Genomic DNA, 23,688 nt, shown 5'->3' on the forward strand with positions numbered 1-23,688 from the left:
TTAACATAGACTTTAGGAGTAATTATCGCCATGTTACTTTGACATCTTAGGAATGCATTATAGTGCATTATAGTTATGGGCATGTTCATAGTGTCTTATAGAAATGGCATTCACAGACAGCGTGTTACCTTGCTACATTTAAAAAAAATCAAGGCTAATATAAGTTCATCTTAAGAGTCCTATGGTTTGAATCCTGGTCATGCAGCTTGCCATCAGCTGCCAGAGCCCTGAGAGAGCATACTTGGGAATCTGGAATATCAGCAGCAGTTCATAAAGAGGCGGTGGCTGAATTCACATGAATCGGAGGAGGGGAAATACAGCTGAGTGGGACAATTGGCCTAGCTAAATTGGGTGGAAAAATGTGAAGTAAATCTTAAAAAAAAAAAAAAAAAATCCAGACAATTCAGAGTATTTTTTTTTGGCAATCTCATCTACAGCTTTTGCACATCTCTATCTACAAAGAGACAATTTACAGTAGCTGAATGCATTCATTAGATGGGGTGTCCACAAACATTTGGACATTTGGACACTGTATAGTGTACTTTATATTATAGCTAATAGTTAAATACATAAAAGTTCAGTCCAGGTAAATGGAATATTACACACAGATACTAAAGACAGTGAATGTGTCTGCAGACGCTCCTTGGTGCTGTTATATAATACGATATGAATCACAGTTTTTGATCTGTCTATGTTCCACCACTGTAATTTCCTCTAACAGGAGCTAATTAAAGAAGACAAACCATTTCTGTCGATTGGTGGGAACTGCATGTTCCTCCTCAGCTCATCCAGAGACAGACCCTGAGAGAACCGCCGGCCAGAACTGCCAGAAACAACAAACACAACAAACACACACACTGTAAACCCATTGTAAACTCATAGGTTTTTGAACTCAAATGAATTAAATTTGTTGCGTAAAATTGGATACTTCTAAACATGACTCAGCTATTTAAGTTAGCTGAACATTTGTGGGCACATATACATTCAAACAGAGATCTTTGAGTCAAGCAAAATTATCATATCTGAGTTTACTTTGTTGCCATGGCAGCTTCTTTTTCATTGGCTTCTGGCACAATCTGTTATAAATCAAAATCTGCATATTGGGTGTATGCCACAGTTTCTGACACTCACCATCAGTGTGTAGTCATTCTCCCCGGGGCTACCTTTGTTAAACTTGTAGATCACATATAAATCATATATAAAATTCACATTTTCCAGGCTTAGAGTGTGAATATTTATACAATAAATATTTAAATATAATAAGAAAAGTTAGAAGAAATCAACACATTTATTTGTTCGGAACACAGAAGATACTAAGTATTAATTTTGGGCAAATTAATTGGTGAAACAAAAATAAAAAACTTAAATCAACTTCCCCTTTAGTTGTAATAACTTGATGTTTTAAGTTATGCTGACTTAAGTTTTCATTAACCATTACTTTTGCTCAATTTTTTTAAATTAAAAAACAGGGTTATTCCACCAAATATTGATTAAAAACCTTATTAAATATAAACTTGTTTTCTTTGCATTATTTGAGTTCTGAAAGCACTGCATCTATCTTTGTTATTTCAGCCATTTATCATTTTCTGCACATAAATGCTCTAAATGACAACATTTTTATTTGGAATTCAGGAGAAATGTTGTCTGTAGTTTATAGAATAAAACAACTATCTTCATTTTACTCAAACATAAACCTATAAATAGCAAAATCAGAGAAACTGATTCAGAAACTGAAGTGCTCTCTTAATTGTATATATTATACTTTAGTTTATCCTATGCTAAATTCATGCCAGACTGGCAGATAATCTCTTTCTCCTATTCAGATGAATCTGATCTCTGCTTAACCCTTGTGTGGTGTTCGGGTCTGTGGGACCCGTTTTCATTTTTCATCAAATGATACTAAAAAAATATTTTTTCTAACTCAAACTCATTGGCATTGGCTCATTTTTTGTGAAAAACATATATCAAAGCACATTTCCGATAACACACACTGTACACCCCCCCCCCCCCCCCCCCTATACATTTATATAACATACAGTATGTTTGGCCAAGGGCTAATAAACATTGCTTCATTTGTAAATTTGAAACTAAACAAATTTTCTACTCATATCTTGAGTTTAATTTATTTTCTTTTACATTTTATTAAAAAAAATAATAAAAAAAGAGTAGCACTTTTTGAAAGAAATGTAACATAAGAAAGGTAAAGGGCAAATATTAACCATGTAAGCTGTTTATATTGCTTGCAATTTAGGTAAAGCAAGCATGTGTAAAGCATTTTAATGTAAAATTGCTTAATTTTGCTGAATTAAATACAAGTAACAAAGTAAACGAGTAACAAAAATATGAACACCACACAAGGGTTAAACTGCTATGAATTTAAAAAATGACTAAGCTAATTATCAAACCCTCTTCAGAACCGGAGACGAAGCCCTCAGATCTACAGACAATCATCCCATGACTCATCTGTACTCTCCAGCTCACTCTATCAAAGGATGTGTTGATTGTTGCTAAGCTTTCACTCCACACACAAAAACACACACACACACGCACACACACTGATTCAGTATTCAGCATTACACGTGAAGTCTGCAGAGCTGAGTGCTAGTAAAGTCTCCGAGCGTCATGCATGTTTAATTGTATTCGCTTGGCTTTGTCTCCTTGGCGCCGTATCCTAGCAACCCCACTTTAAACTGTTACACTAAAGTGTGTTTGGTTGACTGGGCGCTGCTGGCCAAACAAAAGGGCAGCTTTAGGGATGTCACACTGACCCTGCAGAGTCCCTGATTCAGTCCCTTATATGTGTCTCTGTATTTATACATTCAGTTCCACTTTGATAAAATGAAGAGTGATGCTAAAGTGAAAAAACAGAAGTTTAAAACTGTACTTTAAAAGATACAGAGAAAATAGGTTCTCTACCAAACCATCCAAAACAAATAGGTGCATCTCTAAAATTTATTTCAGTAATTCAGTTCAAAATGTGGAACTCATGTGTTATATAGATGTATTACACACAGAGTGATCCTTTTTAAAATAAAATTACTTTTGACAGTTTGGGCAGTGCGCCAAGTCCTGCTGGAAAATGAAATCAGCATCTCAATAAAAGTTGTCAGCAGAGGGAAGCATGAAGTGCTGTAAGATTTTCTGGAAAAACAAGCAGATGACATGTCTCTTTATCCAAACCATCACTGATTGGTGGAAAATTCACACTAGACCTCAAGCAGTTTGGACTGTGTGTCTCTCCACTCTTCCTCCAGACTCTGCTCCCTTGATTTACAGATGAAATGTAAAATTTACTGATGATCAGTGATGGTTTGGAGAGTCATGTCATCTGCTGGTGTTGATCCACTGTGTTCTATCGACCCCTGTAAACTCACTGTAAGACCTGTAAGACGACCACCAACACTGTCCCCAACATATAAACCGCCGCTAAAAATGTTCCTTTAATATAGTAGAGTAAAGTCAAAGTGGGCAGACCATCAGCACTGCATCCAAGGTAGAAAATCAAGGTGTTGGTGTTGGTGATCATTGAGAAGCTCTCAATTAGACCAATCAAACTACTGAAGATGCTGCATTTTAGCTCAGAAGAACAGGCCAACCACCCCAGAGTCCAGACCTCAATGTCAGTGAATGATTTTGGAGAATAGTGCTTTAATGGTAAAAAGAAGAAAGTGAAAACTGAACTTTAGGAGCTTAGAAACATCTCCTGCATTTCTGCTAAAACACTCACATAAAGTGAATTTCCTGTAAAGCCTGAAAGCTGTAAGATCATTGGTGGCTCAGGGTTCAGAGTGTTAAAATCAGAGGATTTTTACTGATCCCTGTGTCAACAGATCTTCACACAAACAGGATAAGGTGTGTGTGGGTGTACCTCTGGCTCCAGGCTGTGTATGCCCGGGAGTTAAGAGCATACTCCAGCTCAAACCGTGAGCGCAGAGCGGCTACGTGGCTCCGGCCAGGACTCCCACGACTCAGCAGGCAGTCTGATGACGCAGAGGGGGACAGGGACCCACTGCTGTTACTGGAGGCTGGAGACATTAGCTGTAACACACACACACACACGCACAGAATTTTCATTATTGTAGAATCTATTAACTATATAGAATTTTACTTAATCTTTTAGTGAAATAATAGTACTGCCCAGAGACTGTAAAAAAAGATGGACGTTGTGTCTCCGTTCCCATTCATTCAGTGAAAATCAAGCCAAAATCTTCCGCCATGTTGGCGATCCTGATACCAGAGTCTGTAAAGCGCAGTAGAGACCAGAGGAGGTAGAAAGACTGTGGAGAGACAGCCTGCTCATTTAAATAACCCCGCCCCTGAGGGCTGCCTCGAGGTCACAGGCTGCAGAGCGGAGCGGAGCTGACGGTCTGTTATTGGTCCCGCCCATAACCAGCCGTTTTTTAATAATCACATCTTTTTTGAACGTTTTAAAAACGAGTTCTGTGAGGATATAAAATGTGACAATATAAGCAGAGGATACACTAGCTGCTGTATTTAAATAAAGGAGGTAGAATTACAGTTTATTGGGAAAAAACCTGTCTGTTTTGCCATTAAAACCTATGGGGATGGGTGGGGTTACACAGCTTTCTGAAACCGAACAGCAGGGGGCGCCCGACCTGGGCTGGCTTCACTTTTGTGAGACGATGCTCTGTCCAGCTATACACAGTCTATGGCACTGCCAATAATAAAAACATAGCAACTGAGAGAAGCCTATCACAGTGCTGATTTTTTTTATTTTATACCTCCACATTACACAGACACTCCTCCAGCTTAGCCACCACCTCTGAGAACTCCGGCCTCTCCTAAAAAAGAGAGAAAGAAAGTAAGAAAGAAAGAGAGAGAGAGAGAGAGAGAGAGAGAGAGAGAGAGAGAGACTATAAGCACAATATTTTTAATATAAAGAAATTGGACTGGTGGTTGGATTGGTATGGTGCAGAGGATAACACCACTGTCTGCCTGTGAGCTACCATGTGGGAGACAGGGGTTCAATTCCAGCTCTGGGTGACTGAATGCTGTGATACACCAATAAGAGTCCTTGGGCAAGACTCCTAACACTACATTGGATGCTCTGGAGAAGAGCGTCAACTAAATGCTGTGAATGTACCGTATTTTTTGGACTATAAAATGCACCAGATTGTTAGGTTAGCGCTAGTAGCATAGCTGCAGCTAGTGCTAGTGCTAGTAAATGCCGCCCGATAGCAGTAGACTGAAGAACCCTGAGTCTTCTGGTAACCTAGGGGGCTATCAGCTAGGGGTTAGTCCCATGTCGCTTGTTTAAACACAGTAAAAGTAAGTTTATTAGTACTACAGTCTAATAAACTTACCTCTGAACGGCAAAAGAGCTAGCACTGTGGTTAGCGGCTAATGCTACTGCCGCTGCACCCAGCCTTAGTGCTGGAGAAACTTCACTGAAACTCCTGTATAATGCTGTACCTTATTGAAGTGGCTTTACTGCTTCTTAATACCTGACTGGTACAATTCATACATAAGGTGCACCGGATTATAAAACGCACTGACGATTTTTGGGAAAATGAATGAATTTTAAGCACGCCTTATAGTCTGAAAAATATGGTAAATGTACCAATTTCCAGAAAATAATCAAAGCACAAGAGCTTACACACACACATCTGCTTTATTGTGGAGAGGTCAGTCCCTGCCCACGTCCTCATCAAAGCAGAACAGCTTCAAAAAGGTAGACTAAGTCAGATGTGCTACATCAGAGGATGCACACACACACATATAATAAAAAACATATAATACACTGCCTGACCAAAAAAAAAAAAAAAAAGGTCACACACTCTAATATTACATTGGACCGTCTTTAGCTTTGATTGCGGCATACATTCGTTGTGGCATTGATTCCATAAGCTTTATTCAATCCAGTGTTGCATTAATTTTGCATTTTAATTTTTAAATAATTGATGATGGTAGAGTCTGACTGCTGCACAAAGCAGCGCTTCTCCAGCACATCCCAAAGATTCTCAATGAGGTTAAGATCTGGACTCTGTGGTGAACTCTCTCTCAATCCATGTGAGAAAATGATGATCTCATGCTCCCTGAACCCTGAACTCTCTCACAATTCGAGCCCCATGAATCCCGGCATTGTCATCTGTAGACCTGTAGATGGTTATTAAAAGAATGTAATTGAGGTTATTTCAGGAAAAAAGGGAAATATCTGTAAACTTTTTTGTTAGATTTAAAAATAATGTGATCAGTTTAATTTGTTTTGTTCTAAAAGTTCAATTTCTTAAAACTGTTCAAATAAAGCTCACATCTCCTAAAAATAAATATGTTTAAAAACATATTTTTTTCAAAAACATTTTTTATTCTGCATGATTTTGGAAGTTTGAGTTTTGCTTGATGACCAGTAAAACATATGAGATTCTTTGTAAACTAAGAGAACATTTAATTTTAATTCTATTAATTTAAGACTGGCTGAATCCTCCTGTTACAGAACTCTGAACCTTGAACCCGTCTCCCAGAGCCAATTAAAAGATCAACCTGCTGACGTGAATATGCTTTGGGCTCTAGGGTTTCCTGGCCCTGCGCGGCAACAGGTCAGATTTCAGTCAGGCACTTTTATTGGGGCTCTGGGGAGCAGCAGGGAGGTGAATGAGTTTGGTGTGGTCCTGCAGGAACTGCTTGGGTAGCAACATCTAAAGAAAAGTGCTGAGAAAGGAAGACCGGCGCAACAAACCTCCCAGTGCTGATGGAGAGAAGCAGCGCTCACCATCAGAGCAACAGATAATCCCGGCAACGAGTGGAACTGCATTAAATATAATCAGTGTGGCTAAAACGGCTCAACACTCAGTTTTAGAGACTCATTGAGGCCTCTATAGGAATTCTGTGGTTTCTGAACACATTCAGACATTAACAGCAGATTCTTTAAATCCTGTAACTTGTGAGGGGGCGGAGCCTCAATGAGCAATCAACTGTGAGCCTTGGGTACTCATAGCCCTGTCACCAGTTCACTGCCTGTAATTTCTTAGAGTACTTTTGGCAGCTACTGACCACTGCATTGCAGGAACACCCCCCAAAACCTGCCTGAAGTTCTGCAGATGTTCTCACCCAGTCATCTAGAAAATCACAGTTTGGATCCTGTGAAAGTGTCTCAGATTCTTGGATGCTTGTCTAATTTTTTGCTTTATCACATCAACTTCAAAAACTGATTGTTCACCCATCAGTGGTTTTAATATTATGGCTGACTGGTGTAAAGTCGTGTACATGTTTATAGTAAGTCTTTTCTTAGTCAAATACAGTTTCCATGCACTATGAAAAACAAAACTTAAAATTCAGTCAAGTCAGCTGAACACGAAATATTGAATTGCACAATAAAATATAGCAAACTGATCGCCTCAACAAATATTATTAAGTTTCTCGTCAAAAGCTGCTCTGACTAAATAATCGGTGTTGGCAAAATTTTCAAATTGTAGTTGAACCTTAGTTGAGGCCAAGCGAACTACTCTGCACTACTGCACATGCTCAGTTTCAACTCTTTACTTAAACAGGGTCTTCTGAACAATTCTGCAGGGGTTTTCACCTCATGTTGGTCAAACTATTTGCATATTGGGCGTGTCCTCCCACCTCTCACCTCTCACCATCAGTGTGCGGTCATTCTTCACAGTCTGCTGCTGCTTCTCTTGGGATTTATACAGTATATATGTTATATAATTGTCTATGTTAATTGTCTTTCCTAAGTGTTGCTGTATTTTGTGTTGCTCAGTGTGACGATATGCTAACAGGTGCAACGGGTCACTAGGAATTTTTAAGTAGGTGAGAGTTATTATTATTATTATTTTTTTTTAACAGTGTGTTTATGCAGTAGAAGGCCCTGACCTCTGGACTTGCGTTCCAGCCTTGCATCAGCAGCGCTGAGAGGGGTTTGGGGATGGAGTATCCAATAGGAGGCCGGATGTGATGGTAGGCCATATCAGCAGCTGCAGCAGCTGGAGAAAGAGAGAGAGAGAGAGAGAGAGAGAGAGAGACAAAAGAGCTTTATAGTTCAGAAAACAGTCTAGTTTAAATATAATAATCTAAAAAATAAAATATCTACCAGTATGTAAAATATAGTTTATTTGGATTTGCATTATTTGAATATTTATGGTTTATAAATCTAATTTCTTAGTAATAAACAGCACTGCCCCAATTTAGTAGTGGGTTCTGATTAAACAGTGATTACATTCCACGATGCTCAGAGACGGAATGCAATCCTGTGCATTGTGATTTGCTTTTTAACATTCATAGCTTCATAGCTCAGTGGAATACAATGCTGTTCAGCTGTTTGCTTTTTAAGTGCAAATGAGAAAATGTAAAGTAGTGGATACACATTTTTATTTAACCCTTGTGTGGTGTTCGGGTCTGTGGGACCCGTTTTCATTTGATACTAAAAATATATTTTTTCTAACTCAAACTCATTGGCATTGGCTCATTTTTTGTGAAAAACATATATCAAAACACATTTTTGATAAACACACACTGTACACCCCCCCCCCCCCCCCCACACACACACATTTATATTACATACAGTATGTTTGGCCAAGGGCTAATAAACATTGCTTCATTTGTAAATTTGAAACTAAACAAATTTTCTACTCATATCTTGAGTTTAATTCATTTTCTTTTACATTTTATTAAAAAACCAATAAAAAAAGAGTAGCACTTTTTGAAAGAAATGTAACATAAGAAAGGTAAAGGGCAAATATTAACCATGTAAGCTGTTTATATTGCTTGCAATTTAGGTGAAGCAAGCATGTGTAAAGCATTTTAATGTAAAATTGCTTAATTTTGCTGAATTAAGTAACAAAGTAAACGAGTAACAAAAATATTAACACCACACAAGGGTTAAATAAGCTGTTCTGCATCTGTTATAGCAAATAAATCTCCAGTCGTTCTTGTTATTACAAGATTATTAATGCAAAACTACATTACAATTACAATCATTTACAATAAAATAGCACCAACATCTGCTTTTACTTAAAACAGTTTAGTAAGTACAGACGCTAAAATAAGTAAGCGCAGACATGAGTGTAGTTACAGGAGAACAGTACCTGGCTTGAGGTGGGCAAATGGGACCTCCCCTGTCAGCAGTTCCCACAGGCAGAGGGCATAGCTGAACATGTCTGCTTTCACTGTGTAGCGGGTACACTGGGTAAATACCTCAGGTGCCATCCATCGCAGGTTCTACAGAGAACACAGACCACCCAGTTATTCATCTATCTGTCCCAATAGTGACCGTTAAAAATTTGTTCAGTTATAAGGCTTTAAAAATGTTACTGAAAGATGAATTGGTGCACTTCTCATTCCAAATTTCGACTAAATAAAGCACTTAGTGTGGTTAGCGGGCGGCTAATGCTAATACTGCTCCAGTCTCGGTGCTGGAGAACTAAACTGAAACTCCTGTATAATGCTGTACTGCAGTGAAGTGGCTTTACTGCTCCTTAATACCTGACTGATAGAATTTATACACAAGGCTCACGAATTATAAGGCAATTATAGTGCAAAAAATACAGTATGTTTTTGCTATGATATATACATAAAAAAAAATTATGACTGCATAGAAGGCATTCTAAATCAGTATTCTATACATTATCCCACCAGTCACAACGATGAGCAACCTTTAAACTAGTTTTTTTCCGTTTTTTTATTTTTTCAAAACAGTAATCGATTATTTTAAATGACACATTATTTGAATATATGTCAGGGGGAAAAATAGGATTAAATGGGTTAATGTCATGTATGTAACACATACAGACAAACCAAGTCTCCCTGAAGCTGCGGGAGTCTCCTGCATTTCGGTAGCGGCTCCCTGATGCCCGCGAGTCACATATAATCTCCCGGAATTCAGAACGAGTGCCCCAAACCCACACAGGTGACAGACTTCTTTTCTCTAATCGCGTGTGGGAAGGAGAGAGAGAAAACAGAGAGGGTTCTGATTGGCCTGTTCTCTGCAAAGAGTCTGTGAGACAGCCAATCAGTTTTTAGTGTGGGCGGGCAGTGTTTTCCCCCCTCCCAGACAGGATTTGCTTAGTGAGTGAGAGAAAGCAGATCATGGCGGAGGCAATATTAATAATTATTGTAATATGATATGAAATGTTTTTGATGTTGTGCAATTTTTTGTGATATTGTAACTGTCAATTTTTGTCAAATAAAGGCTTTTTTTCCAAAAAAAAAAAAAAAAAAGGAAAACAGAGGCAGGGTCTTCCAAAAAGAAAAAAATATAGAACTCATTTCACCTCTGAATACTCTAAATTTAATTTATAAAAAAAGTAAAATTAATTAATATAAAAGTAAAGTTTCATTATCCTTTGGTGTGTGGGCAAGGTCTTTTTTGTTTTGTTTTGTTTTTTGGTGGGGGGGGGGGGATGTCTGCACATATCAAACTGCATACGTAAGACAGATGTCATACAGTATAGCCTATATCTTTGTACTCCTTTTGTAGAAGAAATGCACTTTTTAAGCATTTATACATATGTAGGTGTCTGCTGAAATCACTTTTAGACAAATATTTACACACATCAGACATGTTACAAATTAGAAAACTGGGCACAAGCTATATTAAACGAGAGGAAGTTGATACTCAACATGGCATCTGTTTACAGATAAAGTCCCTCACTTCAGCAAAAGGAGCTAATCTGCATGTTGATTAAGTGCAGAGTCCATATAAATCCAAACAATACAACATATTCATTTTAATAGATTTTTTTATCAGACTTTATTTGTTTTTTAACATTAATTTAGTTTACAGAGATCAGAGTCTGGAAATGGCATTAAGTATTCGGCCACACAGCGAACAGGCTTGCCTTTGGCTGAACTCACCCCGGGTTGTTTTGTCATGTTATCCTCATCCATGGAGAGAAGGAAACGGGACTCTGCAGGTCAACATAAAACAAAGAAAAATATTAAATAAACACATAAATACACATGAACATACTAACGTAAGAGTCTTTAGTCTTAAATTAAATTATTCAAATATTATTGTCATTATTATTATTATTATTAAAATAGTATGTTTTTTACTGTGATTTAGAACATAATCCCACAGTGCGTAACTTGTATCTCACCTCCGAAATCAGCCACCACAGCATGGCCATCTTCATATAGCAGAATATTATGGCTGATAATGAAATATAAAAAATAATAATAAAAAAAAAACTACAACATTATACACTACTAGAGCATTTGAAAATATTAGAATATCATTGAAAAAAAAAAAACTTTATTTAAGTAATTCAGTTCAAAATGTGAAACTCTTATAGTTATTATATAGAGATGTATTACACACAGAGTGATCTATTTAAAGCGTTTATTTCTTTTCTTGTTAATGATTACGATGATTATGGTTTACAGCCTATAAAAAACAAAAAATCAGTGTCTCATAAAATGTAAGTATCATATAAGACCAATTGGTACTTTTGGCAGTGTGAGCAGTGTGCCAAGTCCTGCTGGAAAGTGAAATCTGCATCTCCATAAAAGTTGTCAGTAGCAGAGGGAAGCATGAAGTGCTGTAAGATTTTGTGGGAAAACAAAACTGCACTGACTTTAGACTTGATAATAAAACACAGTGGTTCAACACCAGCAGATGACATGACTCTCCAAACCATCACTGATTGGTGGAACCTTCACACTAGACCTCAAGCAGTTTGGACTGTGTGTCTCTCTCCACTCTTCCTCCAGACTTCCTTCCTTCCTTTATTTCCAAATGAAATGTAAAATTTACTGATGATCAGTGATGGATTGGATAAAGAGACATGTCATCTGCTGGTGTTGATCCACTGTGTTTTATTATCAAGTCTAAAGTCAGTGCAGTTTTGTTTTCCCAGAAAATCTTACAGCACTTCATGCTTCCCTCTGCTACTGACAACTTTCCTTTTCCAGCAGGACTTGGCACACTACAATAAATACCAACTGGTCTTATATAATAATGTAATATAAATTTTGGGGTTTTATTGGCTGTAAGCCATAATCATCAATAATAAAATAAATTAATGCTCTAATTTTCAAATTTCTTTTTTTAAATTAACATATTGGCACCATTTCTAATGCCAGGCAGGGATTATACTAGAGGGAAACTGAGTTCTCTGGAATGATGAAGCTCCATTCAATACCTCTGGAATGAGCTGGGAAGCTGAAGATGACAGCAATTTATAACAATCAGGCTGATAATACTGATGCTCATAATGATGATGACGGCTCACCTGTTGAGGTCCCGGTGGATGATGGGCTGGGTGAGATTGTGCAGGTACTCCATGCCCTTGGCCACATCGATGGCGATGATGAGTTTGGACGGCAGGTCGATGATCCTGCTCGTTTAAACACAGTTTAAAGCACACCTAAGCTCACACAGATCAATGCTCCCAGACATCATTACAGTTTAAACAGATCAATGGAGGGCTCAGATAAACTCTGAGAGCTGAGAGAGGAGCATCCCAGCAGGGTCAGACTCACTACAGATATTAAAATACTGCATAAACTGCATAAAACTCTGAATAAGCTCTGAATTCCTATTTTGATTCATATGTCTTTTAACGTGCAGTTTCAATGCTGTGAAAAAAATGTATTTGCCGCTTACAGATTTATCATATTTACAATTTTTTTTAGATTATTGTAAGGTCCTGGCCCTGTTTCCTGTCTGTCCTCGTGCCTGTGTTGTCCCACGTGACCCGTGCCCCTGTGTTCTGCCTGTGATTTTCCATTACCTCATGTCTCATTTGTAGCTCCACCCCTTCCCCAGGTGTTTCCACTCCCAGTGTGTTTCCTGTTTTAGTTAAATAGACTTCCTCTGTCACTTGTCCTCTGTCGGTCTTTGCACTGTCTCCTGTTGTTTGTCTCTTTCTCTGCGTTTCATAGTTTCTCAGTGTTTCCTTGTTCCTCGTAGCCTTTAACTCTCTTCCCTTGTTATTTTGTTCCTAGTTTAGTAGTTATTCCCTGTTTAAGTTCTTAGCTCTGTTTAGTTTCTTGTCTACTCCCTTGCCCTGTCTAGCTTTAGTTATTAGTTTATTTCTGTGTTGCCTAGTCCCCTAGTGTTTAGTCTTTTAGTAGTTTATTCCCTATATTTACACATCTCTGCCTTGTTTAGTTTTGTATTTATTCAGTTCCTCGTTTATTTCTTTGTTTATCTACTCCCGCTTTGTTTGTTAGTTATTATCTATCTAGTTTAGTTCCTTATTGTTCTCCTCGTTTGTTTTTGTCAGCCTCCCTATTTGTTTGTAGTTTATATTTATCTTCCTGTTTATTCTGTTATTTTCTAGTTCCCTGTGTTTTCCCTAGTTTATTCCCTTGCCATGTTTTAGTTTATCCTGCCTAGTTTTATAGTCTCCCCGTTTGTTTATCTTTAGTACCTCTTGTTTGTTTGTTAGTTTTAGCTCGCCTCTGTTTCTTGTTTTTCTTTGTTTCTTGTTTACTTGTTTATTTATATTTATTTTATAAATTTCGCCCTACCTGTGTATACGTCCGCCTCCTCGTCTCTCTGCCTGGGTCAACTCTGACATTATCAAACAAACTTTACTATCAAAAAAAATATATATATAAAACAGTGTTTAAATGATAATTTCATTTATTAAGTGAAAAATGCTATCTAGATAAAATCTGGCCCTATGTAAAAAATTAAACATGGTGGTGGTAGTGTTAAGATCTGGGGCTGCTTTGTTGCTTCAGGAACTGGAAAACTTGCTGTAATTGATGGAAATAAATTAATAAAATATTTTCAATCATGTATTTCAGCTCTTAATATCGCCTCGTTACTGTAAACCCAATGTCAATAATGTGTCTCATCTTTTCTCGTGAGATCAGTCTCATTACACTCCTAGTGTTCAATAATATAAATTAATGTTTTATTAATACTGTATAAAACCTGGTTGCCATGGCCAACTTTTTTTTTTAATAATCGTAAATAATATACTGAAGTGCTAACTGATTTTTTTTAATTTCAACTTGTGCACAAATTTCAAGACAAAAAAAAAATACCATATTTTTTGCACTATAAGGAACACTTTAAATCATTGAATTTTTCAAAATCAGCAGTGCTATTATAATCAAGTGTGTCTTATGTATGTATTTTATCAGTCAGGTATTAAGGAGCAGTGAAGCCACTCTGATAAAGTACAGAGTTATACAGGAGTTTCAGTTTAGTTCTCCAGCAACAAGGCTGGAGCAGTATTAGCATTAGCCGCTACCCGCTTTAAGCGCTACCTCTTTGGCCACTCAGACGTGCGTGTTATCATAATGTAGCCTGCTGCTAAACCTGGCTAGCACAGCTGGAGCAGCATTAGCACTAGCCACTTAACAGTAGGTCTTTTGCCGAGTACAGGTGAGTATATTGGACTGTAGTCTGAACACTTACTGTGTAAAAACAAGCTATGTGGACTGAACCACTAGCTAATATCACCTTGGCTTACCAGAACACTCAGGGTTTCTTGGTGTAGCACTGTGGGGCAGCATTTACTAGCTGCTAGCTTCACTGCTAGTGGTTAAGTGCTAATGCTAATTTATTATAATGCTGCGTCACCCAAACTTAGTGTAAAACTGGAAAACTAAGCTTACTGTAAATAAACGGAAGCGCTTCACTCACCCAAATAAACAGTTTTCAGGAGAGAAATCTGTGTGGATTTATATCCAGCTCGTTTGACTTTAAAAGAATGTTGTTGTTTTTTTTTTTTTTGAAAATTAGTTTTGAAATTAGTTTTGTTTACTTAGCTCAGCTTTACTTAGCTTAGTTACCCCCCCCCCCCCCCCCACCCCAAGCACCCAGCGGCGAGACCTGCTGAATTAGAAGGAAAACATGGCGACACCCCTGTTCCTTACTAGTGTCGCATAATGCGTCCTATAATATGGGAGGATTTTAAACTACACTGCTTATAAAAAAGTGCTTTTATTTTATTTTATAACACCAAAAAGCTCTTTACGTGAGTGTTTATACTATAATCGTGTGAAATAAAGCTGGTCTCACCTCTTCTGCTCGTGTAGTAGAGAGAACAGGGATCCTCCGGAGACGTACTGTGTTACTATAGCAAACTGGCTCGGGTCATCTAGACACGCCCCCACAAACTGGATGACACAGGGGTGGTTGAGCCGACACAGGATGGACACCTCTCGGCAGAACATGTCCGTGTCGGACTTGGAGCAGTAGGTGTTGGCACGATACCTGTGGGAGGTGGGAGTTGAGAGGTGTAATTTTTGATTTGGGACAAGGACATGCTTTGCACGTGCATTTCTGGACAAGCTGAGAAATCCAGAAGCAGCATCGGAAGTAAGAGAATGATGTGGATTGATGTGGTTGAGTAATATTACATGATTTTACACTAATATGACTCAGTATACATATGTTTTGTAAAGAACCATGCACATAATGTTATGTAGACATTTTATAAAAGACAACTGATCTGACTACATTTAGATCCTCACCTTTTGATTGCTACAATCTTGTTGCGACACTTTCCTTTGTAGACCTTCCCAAAAGAACCTGCAAATGCATAAATGGAGAAATATTTTTACAGAGAAACGTTAAAATGACTACTAATAAACAGAGGTTTATGAGAAGACCAGGACTGATCTTCAATGATGATGATGATATTGGGGATGATGATATTAAACACACCTGAGCCGATAATCTCATTAAACTCCAGCTCTGAGAGCTGAAGCTGGAAGTTGGATGGGAGGCTCGCTCTCAGGAGTAGGATGTCCGCCTTTTCTGTGAAAGAAGAGAGATGTGTTTATTAAATTAGCTGATCTGAGGTCATTTTTGCTTGTTGTTGGCTAATAAATTAATATGATAGGACTGATCTGCAATCTGTAAAACTATTCTTAGGGTTTTAATGAGTTTCTCATGAGATGTTCTAAGTTTTTCTAAGGGCTTAACATATCCATATACAGTACATGACTACTGACATATTTTTCTTTTTTTTTCTTTTTGAAAACCTTTTCACTAATTGATGGATCAGTGCTGTGGGGAGGATTTGATTGTATGCAGCCCCACAACAAAACAAGACCATCAGTGAAGTCTGATTATGATGGTAAATGACTTGTTCTGCCACTTCAACTCATCCCAAAAATACTGAATAGAGCTCCATCACTCAGCAATGCTCAACATTGAGCATAATGACCTTAGAGTCATGTCAGCTGATACTGAACATCAATGCTTATCTATAGATATCCATATCTCTCCCATCTCTCCCATATCTCCCATCCATCCATCCATCCATCCATCCATCTATCTTTGTGACCTCCTGGATGAGTTGTCCATGCCCTTTTGGAGTAATTCCGGTAGGCTTGTCACTCCTGGGAAGGTTCACCACTGTTCCATGTTTTCTCTATTTGTAAATAATAGCTCTCACTCTGGTTCTCTGGAGTCCCAAAGCCTTACAAATGACCTTGCAGCCTTTTCCAGGCTGATTGTTTTCTCATCTATTCTTAAATTTCTTCAAATCTGGGCATAATTTGTTGCTTTTTGACATTTTTATTGTGCTCTATGTTGTCAGACAGGTTCTAATAAAGTGGTTTCTTGATTATACAGGTCTGGTTGTAATCAGACCTGGTTTGGATAGTTTTTTGTCTCTTAATAAATAAAATCATTAATTAGTAACTGATATTTGTATTTACTCAGGCTATCTGTGTCTGATATTAAAGAAGCAAAAACAAAATACATCTTTAAGGGAACAATTTTTTACAACACTGTAATTATTTAAAATACTCATTTAGCACACAGTCTAATCATAGGAAATAGTAGATATGATGTCTATACTTAAGACAATTTAACGTCCCAAGCATCAAACATCTTTTTTTATTAAAAAATGAGAGTAATACTTGAAGAAAAACAGTCTGGAGAGGTTTTTGAAACATGGTCATAAGGGATTTTGTAATTGGACACAGAAAAAACAGTGTCATAGCAACTATGAGTTCCTAGTGAATAGTTTCAGTGTGTGAGTGTGTGTGAGTGTGTGTGTGTGTTACCTTTGGTCATGCTTTTGATCTTTCCCAGTGGAGATGGGACAGAAACATAAGATCCATCTATAATTACAAACAGTCTGAGTATGAGCACAGTATAGTATAGTGTTCAGTTATGTTACTGTATGTGTATGTGTACTGTATGTCCTGTAATCCTAAATGCAGTACAGACTATAAAGCAGCACTGCAGCTAAAGGTGGTAAATGATGAGTATAATCACACCCCCTCCTGGCTGGGAATACTCATTGCAGGGTGAATCTTCCTGGGGTCGCTTGTAATGTTTCAGCAGGGTCACGATGGCATCATGACCTACAGAGAGCAAAACACATGCAATACCAGCACACAGTGAATTTAGACTACTGCTCCCCAATAAATGTACAACACACAATTTTTAAAACACATTATATCAAATTTCCCTCATTTGTACTGCCGTTTTTAATACTGTCTTTTCAAAATCAGCTTTACAGAAAGTCAAAATTAAGACAAAAAGAAGCAAAACCAATAAAACCTGTAACCCAAGTGAATTAAACCACTTACAAATGGAATGAAGTCAACTTAGTGCAGAGAAATTAATATAAACGAAATGTGTTTGCAGTAAAGGACAGCATTTAATTAGGTATCTATATATTTTGGTTGTTCCATTACAGGTGCTTCATAGATGCTCACTTAACATTCAACTAAACATTAAATTAGACAAAAGGTTCCGGAGATTTTTATCTTCTTAAAACGAGCTGTAAAACTGACCTCAGATTATGCTGAGTGAATCAAAATGTAGGTATACTGGTACTGTACTGGTCAAATACAGTAGAAATCAAGTTTTCTAAAGTACAGAGAAGCTCGAGGAGGCCTGTAGTTGTCTTGTGTATGGCACAGATACAAGCCTATATCTGTGGTCTGTGGTAAATCTATAATATACAAGACAGTCTAAAGGATTTTTTTAGAGGCACAAGACTTCCGGAGCTTTAAATGAGTCATTGTGCAGCATAATCTATAACCTACATATGTGTTATGAACACATAGCTGCTATTTTGAACACTTAAAAAATAATTATTACTATAAATGGTTTAGAAAAACTTAATTTTATCACGTTTTTAGAAGGTGACCTCAGTGTATAAATCGAGTAGTCACTCCCATCTCAGTCATTTCTACAGGAATTACATACATCACATTTTCCTGATGTCCATGTGACAATACATTACTGATTCCATCCCATGTCATGACCTTCCACTCAACCTAGACTGAACTTTAAAGCTGACCTTTCTCGTAGGCCCACATGAGGCAGGTCTGCTCCTCTTTCTCCCCACTTGAGCGGCTGGGGTCACACGCTACCAGGTTCATATCCGCCCCATTGTCCAACAGGAACTGAACCAGGCGGATGTGCCCATGAAAGCAGGCACTGTGCAAACCTATCACGTTACAGAATAACAAAAATAATACATCCAGAGCAGTGGGTGGAGTTTAATCAGTCATGTCAATAAAAACTAACATGTATTAAATTAAAATACAATACAATACAATACTACATGAGTAAAACATTTAGCTGTTTTTTCATTTATTTAATATATTTAATTTTATTTCTCCCATTTTTTCTTTCCAACTGTATATCCCCCAGCACTATTGATGCCACAACACAAGCACATGTCATGTGAAGTCAGCCACCATCTCTTTTTAAACTGCTGCTGATGCAGCATTGCCGAGTAGAATCCCACTGAACTCGGAGGAAAGCACAGCGACTTGGTTCCGATACATCAGCTCACGGATGCCTTGTGCTGATCGACATCACCCTTGGAGTAATGAAGGGAAAGAGCGTAATCAGCTCACCCAGAGAGAGCAAGGCCCGTTGTGCTTTCTCAGGGCTCCGGCAGCTGATGGCGAGCTGCATAACCAGGATTCGAACCAACATACAGCAATTTAGCATATAGCCTAAACTGAACTGTAAATTCTTGCTATGGTACATATAATATTTACCTGTGTGCCCATCTCGGCCCTGATGATTTATACTCATTGCGTTCTGGCTGATTAGAAACTTTACCATGTCCAAGTCCTTGCCATATGTGCAGGCACTGCAGAGAGAGATAGAACGTTAGAGGCAGTCATTCTATAGTATAAGCTTAATACTTTATTTTAAACCAATATACCCTTCAGGTTTAGTCTTTGGGGAAGAGCCTGGTTGAGAGATCAATGACTCACCTGTGAAAAGCTGTCTCACTGAAGATGTTCTCTTTGGATAGGCTGTCAGTTCCTGTGAGCTGCAGCAGTTCCTTCACCACCTCAAACTTTCCATTATAGCAAGCCCTGTACAAGAACATATCCCATTATAACCAGTGTATCGCCATGCTAAAGCTGGGTTATCCAACACTCTTGGCCCTATCATAAAATCTGCACAAGGCGCATTGTGATGCTCGTTGCTATCTTTCACCCAGTCAACATTTTCACACCTTGTGCCCGCACCTTTAAAATTGCGTCCAAGTTTGAGAATATATTTACGCCAATGGGCAAAGCGAGATGTATTCAGGTAAATCTCTGGCGTGTTTCTTTTTTTAATATACACATATTTTTAATTTTTCTATTTTCTCCCTAATTTACACGGCCAATTACCCAACCCACTCTTTAGGACCCCCCCTATCACTAGTAATGCCCCAACACACCAGGAGGGTGAAGACTAACACATGCTTCCTCCGATACATGTGAAGTCATCCACCACTTCTTTTTGAGCGGCACATCAGCTCACAGACACCTAGGAACTAGGAACATCACCCTAAGAGTAATGTGGGGAGACAGCGCCATCTACCCACCCAGAGGGAGCAAGGCCAATCTTGCTCCCTCTGAGCGCCGACAGCTTAATGGCAAAGCTGTCTGGCGTGTTTCTATCCAGGCGCTAGAATATAAAGATGTGCCACTGACTGATTAAATCCCTGACAGCAGTCAACATTCAGCCGCCCAATGTTACCTTAGCCATGCAGGAGTGCCATGCACGTTGCACACGAACCCACGCTCATTACACACACAAATAAATGTCAAATAAATAGAATATCGCATGATAAAAGAACAAGCAGAGAAATCCTGCTTTCCTTCTAAACTCACAGATGGAGAGGTGTGTCTCCGTAGATGTTGACTGAATGTGGCTGGACATCGAAGTTCCCCTGCAGCAGGAAGTGCACAATGTCCTGGTGGCCAAAACGGGCACAGAAATGCAGCGGCACGTGGTCCTCGTTATCCTGAGCATTTACTTTCCAAAAAGGAGATAAACAGTAATCAGAAAAACATTGACAGACCAAAAGGTTGACCATCATTGACACACACTGTTTAAAAAACAATCTACTATTTATTCATTGTAAAGAGACATATAAAAGATGTTATCATTAATAAGAATATTAATATTAATACTTAATTGCTAAGTGGCCACTTTATTAGAAACTCATACAATACAACTTTTATTTGCTGGCCACTTTAACAGAAACACCTTATACTTCCTTTTACTTACTGGCCACTTTATTAAATACACACACCTTATACTTCCAAAAACTGGCCACTTTATTAGAAACCCATACTTAATACTCATTCTACTAACTGGCCACTTAATTAGAAATACCTTACCATGCTTTCTACATCAACTTATGGCCACTTTATTAGGAACATGCGCCTTATATTTCCACAAACTGGCCACTTTAATAGAAACACCAACTGCCTAATATGTCCACTTACTGGCCACTATTGGAATCACCTATTTCATACTTCTTTTACTGACCACTTCATTAGAAACACCTCTACCCTGCTTTCTACATCAATTTATTGGCCACTTTATTAAGAACACACACCATATACTTCCACAACCTGGCCACTTAATCAGAAACACCTACCCTGCATATTGGGAAACTTTTTATGATAAGAAAGACTCTCATATGTATTGAAAATTCATTAAGTGTGATTAAAGGAAATCAAGCTTGGCTACAGGACTACTCCGATCTCAGTCCTGGGACACAGGCCAAGATGTCCTGAGTGAGCACTTACTGTCCACAGAGGAGACACAGCCCCACTAACAGCTTCCTGTGAATCCAATCCCCGCGGTTTAAGCCAATATCTGCTCAGATCAGTCTTGTAGCTACAGCAGTATTGAGTTTTGGAACAGTTTCTGTTTTACAGATGATATTTGAGGGCCAGCTGGCTCAGATAACACTTCCGGAGAGAGCGAGGCGATGCGAGGCGAGGCAGGCCGAGGGAGGGATGGATATTTGATCAGGTTCAGAGTTTTTTTTTTTTTTTTTACCATCCATTTTGTCACCCTCCTCCATTAGCAGCCTGATGATGTTCAGGAAGTCTTTACTGGCCATTATTGCAATAACAACATGTCTCAGTGATGAATACACACACTCACTGGCCACTTTATTAGAAACGTATTATGCCATTTCATTAGAAACACATACAGTACCTTATAATTTCACTCACTGGCCACTTTATTAGAAACGTATTACGCCATTTCATTAGAAACACATACAGTACCTTATAATTTCACTCACTGGCCACTTTATTAGAAACGTATTATGCCATTTCATTAGAAACACATACAGTTCCTTATAATTTCACTCACTGGCCACTTTATAAGAAACACCTAACTTGTACTTAAACTAACCGGCCAATTTATTAGAAAGCCCTATCAAATACTATGACTGGCTGGTCACTTTATTAGAAACACCTACTGCCCTATACTTCCACTCACTGGCCACTTTATTAGAAACACCTACTGCCTTATACTTCAACTCAGTGGCCACTTTATTAGAAACACCTATCTTATACTTTAATGTACTGGCCACTTTATTAGGAACACCTACTGCCTTATACTTCCACTTATTGGCCACTTTATTAGAAACACCTACTGCCTTATACCTACACTCACTGGCCACTTTATTAGAAACACCTACTGCCTTATACTTCAATTCAGTGGCCACTTTATTAGAAACACCTACCGCCTTATACCTACACTCACTGACCACTTATTAGAAACACCTATCTTATACTTTAATGTACTGGCCACTTTATTAGAAACATCCTCCCATATACGTTCACTCTCTGGCCACTTTATCGGAAACACCTGTTATTTTATACTTTTACTGACTCGCCACTTTAATAGAAACACCTACTGCCGTAAATCTCCACTCACTGGCCACTTTATTAGAAACATTTACTGCCTTATACTTTCCCTCATTGGCCACTTTATTAGAAACACCTACTGGCTTACACCTCCACTGAGTGGCCATTTTATCAGAAACACCTACTGCCTTATACTTGCACACAGAGGCCACTTTAGTAGAAACCCCTACATTATACTTTCACTCTATTAGAAACATTTATTCATTGTATCCAGTATGTTTTATGTATCATGTATTTTTACTGGCCAATTTCTGCACAGTTGTCCAGATGTTATTTGGGTGGTGGAACATCTTCAGTTTACAGGTTCAGAGACATTGTGTTTATAAATGTTTTTACCATCAGTTTTGCCTCCCTCTTCCATCAGCAGCCGGATGATGCCCAGGAACCCTTTTGCGGCGGCCAGGTGAAGCGGACGGTCACCCACCTCCCCGCTCACGTTCACATCCGCACCAAATTTCAGCAGCAGCTTACACACCTGTGCTCACAATAAGAGAAATACAGGTGCATCACATAAAATAAAATATCAGGCTGGTAATTGAGTGCTTTAATAGAAGACATGGAAAACAGCTTCATATTTCACCTTTGACTACTTAAAAAGAAACACATAATAATTCTAGTGCTTTAACATATATTTGAAACACACATACACTGGCAACATCAAATATATTTTATTTAAAGTATACTGTATATTAAAATATCAAAATGTATCACAATATGATACAATTCTGTAATACCACCCACCCTTTAATGAGGTTATACTGTCATATCGCCCACCCTTATATTATGCACTAACCTGCTCGTGGCCGAAGTAGGCTGCTATGTGCAGAGGGGTGAAGAACACAGCATCCTGGATGTTAACATAAGCCCCATGTTGCAGGAGAATGTCAACAGCCTTTAGAAACACAACAAACACTCGACCTTATTCACAAAGAAATGGCATGCATGAGATGATATGTTTATTGTGAGAGAATCAGATAAAATCATTAATTAAAAACTTCCTTCAATTTTTAAAAAGTATGTCTTTACCTTCAAACTTCTGAAAAATGTATTTTGCAGTTTATGTAAAGCATGTGTTATTGAAATATTTTCAGTGGTGTGCAGTGAGGCCCTTCTAACCCTTCAGAGAAGAGGTGACAATAAATGCATGTAAATAATTACATAATTTTTAAGCAGGAAATGTATTTCATAGCTATTGTAAGTGTAAGAATTTAATTTATAAATTAACTCAAATAAAAAAAAAAACAGCAACTATTTCAAAGCATTAGTCTGTGTTTTTTTAGTTGATACAGGACTCTTATCTGACTGACAGCGGTTTTAACCAATCAAAGCTTTTTAAAATGGCTTCTGCCCCATGTGTCTGCGTGCCCCTTCTCCTGATTTTGAGAAGGGTGTAGTAATGAATCTATTAGCAAAGTCGAAGCAAGTCTAACCAATCAGATTAATGATTTTCACTACGGGGGCGGGACCATGACTGTCTAACCCCTTCTCAGCGCTATGTTGATGGTGTTACGCGTTGCTTAGTCATAAACGGTACTCATGCTGAATTTATTCAATATTTAGTGAACTATCATGGAATTGCGGCTGCAAATAAGACAGATATTG

The 23,688-nt window shown here is 38.2% G+C and overlaps 1 protein-coding gene across 2 annotated transcripts in view; it reads right to left on the reverse strand.

Annotated features, from left to right (window-relative positions):
• The window catches only part of tnni3k (TNNI3 interacting kinase), a 29,254-nt gene that overhangs the window by 2,055 nt on the left and 3,511 nt on the right, over window positions 1-23,688 (reverse strand). Inside the window, exons 6-24 of one of the 2 annotated variants that reach the window (XM_022670230.2) lie at window positions 22,880-22,978; window positions 22,423-22,561; window positions 20,023-20,167; window positions 19,129-19,233; window positions 18,907-19,001; window positions 18,195-18,344; window positions 17,161-17,247; window positions 16,945-17,001; window positions 15,593-15,685; window positions 15,400-15,457; window positions 14,945-15,139; window positions 12,195-12,302; window positions 11,061-11,113; window positions 10,816-10,868; window positions 9,048-9,180; window positions 7,837-7,946; window positions 4,743-4,802; window positions 3,869-4,038; window positions 744-823 (exon numbers count right to left, since the gene is read on the reverse strand). In XM_022670230.2, coding sequence (XP_022525951.1) covers window positions 744-823; window positions 3,869-4,038; window positions 4,743-4,802; window positions 7,837-7,946; window positions 9,048-9,180; window positions 10,816-10,868; window positions 11,061-11,113; window positions 12,195-12,302; window positions 14,945-15,139; window positions 15,400-15,457; window positions 15,593-15,685; window positions 16,945-17,001; window positions 17,161-17,247; window positions 18,195-18,344; window positions 18,907-19,001; window positions 19,129-19,233; window positions 20,023-20,167; window positions 22,423-22,561; window positions 22,880-22,978 — 1,990 coding nt within the window. The remainder of the gene's footprint in view (window positions 1-743; window positions 824-3,868; window positions 4,039-4,742; window positions 4,803-7,836; window positions 7,947-9,047; window positions 9,181-10,815; window positions 10,869-11,060; window positions 11,114-12,194; window positions 12,303-14,944; window positions 15,140-15,399; window positions 15,458-15,592; window positions 15,686-16,944; window positions 17,002-17,160; window positions 17,248-18,194; window positions 18,345-18,906; window positions 19,002-19,128; window positions 19,234-20,022; window positions 20,168-22,422; window positions 22,562-22,879; window positions 22,979-23,688) is intronic. The other variant, XM_022670231.2, reaches the window with a different exon arrangement.

Source organism: Astyanax mexicanus, chromosome 12, assembly GCF_023375975.1.
Source record: "Astyanax mexicanus isolate ESR-SI-001 chromosome 12, AstMex3_surface, whole genome shotgun sequence".
Taxonomy (NCBI): domain Eukaryota; kingdom Metazoa; phylum Chordata; class Actinopteri; order Characiformes; family Acestrorhamphidae; genus Astyanax; species Astyanax mexicanus.